This window comes from Lolium perenne, chromosome 6 (genome assembly GCF_019359855.2).
Source record: "Lolium perenne isolate Kyuss_39 chromosome 6, Kyuss_2.0, whole genome shotgun sequence".
Taxonomy (NCBI): Eukaryota; Viridiplantae; Streptophyta; class Magnoliopsida; order Poales; family Poaceae; genus Lolium; species Lolium perenne.
The window spans coordinates 166,272,767-166,279,818 of NC_067249.2; the positions used below are offsets into that span (position 1 = coordinate 166,272,767).

At 42.6% G+C, this 7,052-nt stretch overlaps 1 protein-coding gene across 1 annotated transcript; it reads right to left on the reverse strand.

Annotated features, from left to right (window-relative positions):
- Positions 1–736: 736 nt before the first annotated feature.
- On the reverse strand, positions 737–2,284 carry LOC127307010 (uncharacterized). Its single transcript, XM_051337706.2, has one exon. It carries the CDS (start codon positions 2,234–2,236, stop codon positions 1,028–1,030), a length of 1,209 nt encoding a protein of 402 aa, XP_051193666.1. The 5' UTR covers positions 2,237–2,284; the 3' UTR covers positions 737–1,027.
- Positions 2,285–7,052: the final 4,768 nt, after the last annotated feature.

A 7,052-nucleotide genomic window follows, 5' to 3' on the forward strand; every position in this document is an offset into this window, starting at 1 on the left:
GGCATTAATTCCTTTGGAACAGCATTCCTTCAGTTTTCCTCCATCCTGAACAGGGTAGACTATTTACTCACTAACAGAGATATCTAACTAGCTGGATTTAGCATGCCTGGCGTATGAACTGGGTCACACTGCGATTGACTACAGCAGGCATTAAAAGATGCAGCATGGAAGATAAGATTCAAACTGTTCCCTCAACCAGTATAACATGATCCATATTCTCACGGAATTCAAGCAAACGAAAAACAGGTGTTAAATCTGTGTAATAGCAACCAATTAAGTACCAAATACATGAGCTGATGAGACACCTATTACCAACAGAGCCACTTGAACTAGAAGCACTGATCTACTGAAGGACACAAGAGACCCAATCGTATTTTCAGGAAAATAAATTCCACTTGTCTGTAGAGACTTCAATACAAGTGGCACTGCAGTAAACTAATAAGGGGTACCGCATTATAACTCAACAGCACATTTGCTGATAAAACAGACATGGTAGATTTAGTAAGTATGGCAACACAAGCTTCATAGATAATTGGCATTCAACGTAGGCATAACAAGATAAGAAGTTTGACAACACAAGCTTCATAGATGATTGGCATCCAATGTATGCATAACATGATAAGAAGTTGGCACTGCGGATTCTAATTTATCAATCAAAGATCAGAAAAAACCTATACATCGAACATCATATGCAAACTTTGGCATAACCGACCAGGCCACTGCTAGAACTGTCAAAGAAAAAAAAACAGCACCCACAGAAGCATAATTTAACATTAACATTTCCAGTCATGTGCTTCAGAAAACAATACCCAGACATAAACTTCTGTTTGCAAATTTTATCTAAGCTGAAGGAACACCACAAAATATTTTCTAGACAGCCTGCCAAACATTCCAATTTTAAGCTATAACTAAGTATGACAGTCATGACTGGGATACCTATTTTGAGTACCAACATCAACATATGCAGCCTTGCCAACATAAAGCAGATACAATTACTCCTCGGTCCTTATCACCTCCAATGAAGATCTCACTTATTGACATATCCTTCTTTGCGACCCTCGAAACCAGGGCGCATAAGCTTCTTCTCACGCTTCTCAATTTTGCGCGCCTTCTTCTCCTGTGCCCGCTCCCGGATGTTCTCCGTCCGTGCATTCTGCTTCTCCTTCCTCTTGCTGTCCACTGTCTTCTGCCTGTCCTTCCACTGCTCCGCAGCCTTCTCCTGCCTCTTCTTATCCTTCTTCATGCTCTGCCTAATCAACGTTGGGTTATCGTGCACCTTCTCCCCAGCAGCACGTCTTGTTGCCAAATCCCAGGCCATCTTGGTAGCCTTCTTAGGATCTTCCTTTGCCCTCTGCATCCGCTTAGCCTGCTCCAGCTCCTTCTTCTTGTTCTTGATCTTCCTCTTCTTCCTCCGCCTTGCATCCTTTGGATCAACCAGCACATTGCCATACACGATATCTGGAGCCTTCCCATCGGCCTCCTTCTTGTGCTTCTTCCCATCCTTACCCTCTGCTGCGTCATCAGCGTCCTCACGCTTGCGCTTTGTACCCTCGTCCTTCCCAGTCTTCACTTTAGAACCCTTCACCTTCTTGCTCTTCTCCTTCTGGGGCTTATTCAGGAACTCCGGCCTGGTGCACCGGTTCCCACGGAGCTCCGTGATGCGGCGATGAAGCCGCTCCCGAAGCTCCTCGTAAGTCACCGACCGGTCTTCGGAAACAACTGCTGCCGGGGCCATCAGCATCTCCTCCTTCTCACCATCATCCTCCTCTTCCTCCTCATCGTCATCGTTGCCATCATCGTCGCCCTCTGTGGTTGCCTCGTCCCCGGTCTCCTGGATTTCGTCTTGCGACTTATCCTGCTCCTCCCCCTCCTCTTGGTCCTCTGCCTCTTGGTCGGCGACGGACTTCTTGAGGAGGTCAAGGGTGGAGGAAGGCGGCCCAGCGGGGTCGAGGCGGGCTCGGCGGGCAGCCTTGATGTTGGCGCGGGACTGAGCCTTCATGGCCGCCTTGGCGGACTTGGAGAGCCCCTGGTAGTAGGGGCGATCCTCGTCGTCGACGGAGAGGTAGAAGCGCGGGGGGATAAGCTGGACGAGGGCGTCGAAGAATAGGGCGTGCCCTTGGACACCGTCGCAGTTGGCCGCTGCCTCTAGGAGCTCGGCGGGCTTCGCGCTGGCGACGAAGGAATCGTTGTCGGCCGCCTCAGCGGCGGCGGCGGAGGGCGAGGGTTTCCTGGCCATGGCGGCGAGGGTTTGGAGGGTTTCAGAGATGGAGGAGCTGCTGCTGTCCGTGGCCTCCAAGGGTCTATATTGTGGTTCCCCGTTGTGGTTTTGGTTTGATGGGCCTCCAACAGGCTTTGCATTATGAATTCTTAAGCAGGCCTTTCGTTATCTTTCATTTGGATTCTACTGCGAGGGGTTGCAAAATCTTTAAATTCAGAAAAAAAATCTAAGAATAAAAAATACTGTGAGACTGTGAGACTCCATCGTTGGATTAGCCATCTCAAAAAAATTTTGGAAAAAATGATGGCTCGGCGAGGTTTTAAGGAAGAGTTTGTTGATTAGCTTATGGCATGTGTGTGGCCTGTTAGATATAAAGTGAGATTTAATGATCAAGAGACAGATGTCTTTGGGATTGAGGCAAGGTGATCCCCTTTCACCATATCTATTTTTACTTTGTACAGAGGGGCTGTCAAGTCTAGTGGCCCGTAGAGAGGAAGTTCGTGGTATGGAAGGTGTCAGGGTTTGCAATCGGTCTCTCATTTGCTCTTTGGTGATGATTCCCTAATCGTTATGAAAGCTGATTTGACTAATGCAACATCGCTGGTACTTGACCAATATTGTGCAAGCTTAGGACAGTTGGTGAGTGAAGCAAAGTGCAGCATATTTTTCAGTCCAAATGTGGATCAGGGTAAACGGGCAGAAATTTGCACTGATTGCTGATAAATACCTGGGGCTCCCGGCACTTGTTAGGGATGATAGGTCAGATAGCTTTTTTTATATCTTCTGGAAAGGGTTATTATAAGGCTAGAAGGGTGAAAGAAAAAAATTATCTATGGGGGAAAGGAAATACTGCTTAAAGCTATTATTCAATCTATCCTGGTCTATGCGATGTCAATGTTTAGCATCCCTAAGAAGCTTTGCAAAGCGATGGCAGATTCTATGGAAGCTTTTTGGTGGGGAGATAACGAAGAGGGGAAATGGGTGCATTGGATGGCTTGGTGGGAGATAGGTGTCCCAAAGAAGATGGGAAGGATGGGATTTCATGATCTCCACACTTTTAATTTAGCAATGTTGGCAAAATAGAGTTGGAGATTGATCACAAGACCAGATTCACTTTGTGCCCAAGTTTTGGGAGCTAAATACTTTCCTAATGGTGATCTTTTAAAGGCAGACCCAAAAAAGGAGCATCATATACCTGGCAAAGTATCATCACTGGTTTAAATACTTTCAAGAGAGGTTTTATATAGAGAGTTGGTTCGGGTCAGATGATAAATATTTGATCGGACCCCTATATACCATCTAGTCCAGACCGCATGATTGAGACACCAAAAGGTCAAAGCCTTCTCAGAACGGTTGATGAGCTCATTAATCATGTTACTATGCAATGGGATGAGGTTTTACTGAACGATATCTTGCATCATTTTGATGTTGCTAGGATTCTACGGATACCTCTGAGTATGAACATGGATGAAGATTTTGTTGCATGGCACTTGACTATATCACATACTTTTCTATCAAATCAGTATATTACAATGAATGGAATCATAGCCATGGGGGACGTTTAACTAGAGCAAATAACGATGGACCATATAGATGGAGCATTAACCGAAATTTTGTTCTTGATTCCTTGAAGGTACTGGTTCTTCTCTATTTGCGTGGGCATGGAAAACTCAGATCAACCAACCATTTATTTGGTACTATCTTGTGCATCCATGTTCTATTATTTCTATTTTTATATCAACCAAAGCACTGGGCTAAAAATCTACATCGTTGATTGTTCTTTTGCGTGGAAGTGCAGCTGTGTTTTGTCATATAGCTTTCTTTTTTTAGTTTTATTCTTCAACTCCCACTATGTTTTGCCCACTCAAGTTGTTTCCGAATCTCTATCGCGTAGAGGTTTGTCCTTGGCATCTCTCATTTGCATCATTTAGATAACTGGTGAAAGTACATTATTTTGTTGAATAAAAAATACAAGTTGTTTTTTACTGAATAGGTTTTCTCCCTTCATTTTCAGGTGAACTACTGCCACATCCTAAAACAGCTTGGTCATGACTGGGCGAAGACAGACATACAACTTAACTTCTTTTCGACCTGATTTCTTTTGCCGACACCTTAGAAAGATGAATGCTTGTATTATTTTTCTTAATATAATTCCACTTGTCATTCTTTTTTTCTTCGAGAACAGGTTCTCTTAGAAACTGATGAATTCATATCCTAGTTTGTTGATTAATTGTGTGGCATGTAAAGTCTTGAATCTAAATGGAATAACACAAAGATGAGTCTTTCTGATGCCCGCCTATTTACCAGTTATTGTGTGAGTACCAGTTATTATTACCAGACTTAATTTTTGTGTGAGTACCAGTTATTATTACGAGAGTTAATTTTTCTATCTTTTTTATGCCTGCTTATTTACTTCATTCTTGGGATCAACTTCTTATGCACGTAATTTTGTCAAATTTCGTTATCAACCACCTTGAAACCTATTGTTTAAACAGCAAAATATTCATTACTTTTATCAATTCAAGTGTGGTCTTAAAATTATTAACACCATTTTACTGCACGTTCGACACGGCGTGCCGCTGTGCCCATTCCTACTAGTTACAAGTATGACAAGATGCTTCTACTAACTGAGGTCGCCTATGCCTCTACTGCTGCATGCCCCTACAATTTATGCTGACGAAGCTACCAAGCTGGAACACCGAAAGTAAGCAGCCGAAAATATGGGGATATTTTATAATTTACCACACATTACTTAGTACCTTTATAATTTGCCACACATTACTTAGCCATTTACTATTTGCCACACATTAGGATGATTCCTTTATAATTTGCCCTATATACCTGTGTACTCATTTTTTTAACTCCCAAATACTTGTGAAATACAGTATAGCTGCCTGGACCGAACCTAGTTGGTCGATTCCAAATCACCGGGTTTCCCAAATCGATTGTTCCCCCTCAAAGGAGGAGAAACATAACAGCGGGAGCGCCGCCGCCCATCGGCTAGCATAGGCGCGCACCCACGACGGCGGAGGTGCAGAGCTGCCTCCAGGCTCCAGCCAGCGACAATGACCGGTCCAAAATCAAGAGACTGGCTCTTGTTGATAGGCCTATGACGATATCCCGAAATGCATGCACATTTATGTCCCGATAACCAGCCAGACTTTCTTACATAGAACTTTGAGAATCTGGTTTAGATGCGACCTAAGTATCATCAGTAAAGCATCACTGAGGAACACTCAAAAAAGGGGTGATTTGGGATCATCTGACCGACACAAAATGAGAAAAAGGGGTCTATCTTGTTTTCACGGACAGGCGATCGTGCGACCTGCTCCCGCATGACGACCATGGTGGCAGCAGCGCCGGCGGCGGCTGCTGCACCTCCCGGTCCTAACTCTTCTCTCCAAGACATACAGATCGAACGACCATGGTGCCTCTCCATCCAGTCATGAAGGCGTGCAACCGAGGGCACGACGACCATGGATTGTGCTCGCACCGGCCGCACGACCTCCCGATGCTCTCACCAAGACGTGCAGGTATAATGTACCATATTCACAAGTATATCATAGTTTAAAAAAACGAATAGATCTGTAAAATGAGATACAGGGCAAATTATAAAAAAAATCAGCCTAATATGTGGCAAATAGTAAAAGACTATGTAATGTGCGGTAAATTATAAAGATCCTATGTAATGTGTGGCAAATTATAAAATCTCCCAAAAGTGGGGCCTTTGTGTTTTCATCAGGAGCTAGGACTTGTTACATCAAAACTGTAGCATGGCAACATCACCTAAAGCGAAGAGTTTAGGAGGCATCACGGAGACACCGTCGGATGCGCAGCCTGACATGGTAGAGGGGAGCAAGATTTGAGGCGAGAAGACGACCTTGAGTTAGGCTAGAGGTGGACGCGTAGTTATTTCTTCCGGCATGCGCGCGTCGAGTCGTCGACCGATTGGTCCCAGCACAGTAGCTCTCCGTCAAATCGGTGCGGTCATGTTATTCTTGAATCATGTCTTCGAGTTAACAAATCGGAAAGCCAACACAATAATCTTTTGCACCATCACACTGTTCCACGGATCTCAAAGCAAATGAACAGATTGAACGGCAACCAGTGTGCATGTACCCACATATACACCTACATCTCATTTTCCATAATTTTAATTTCAAAGATTGTAGTAATTTGATGTTCTAATTAATTATAGATTTTCCTTAGATTTCTCACAATTGTTAACAATTCAGAAAAATCATTATTTTGAAATGAATTTCAAAGAAAATGGAAATTTGGCATATATTTTATGTTTTCCCAGCTTTATTTTAAATTATTTTCCAAGAAAATAGAATTTTGATTTATATGTTATTTTTGGATTTTTCTTAAGTTTAAGCTATTTTAAGTCAAGGAATTCATTTTTTTTCCAAATAGTATTCTCAAAAAAACAACTTTGAAGTATATTTTAATAATGAATAATTAGTTGTATAATTATCCTATTTTATTTTATTTTTGAACACTTGTTCTGGTATTCTAGGAATAATGAAATTAATGAATACTGCCCGAGCCCACTAGTGATCATTATACTTGTTTGCAAATGTATTTTGTACAAATTTTAAGTATACCCTAGTTAATTATATATCACATTATAAATGCAAAGAAATCTTTATGTAAAATTACCACATCATCACAAATCATACATACGTTAGAGATTAACAAAATGTTAGAGAAGTTTCACAGCAGATCACAAATCAACAAACTGTTGTAGATCGGAACAGATTTAGGCCCAGTTTTTTTTGGTGGCTTCTCGGAGAAGCTGCTGATAACCCACAAGTATAGGGGATCGCAGCAG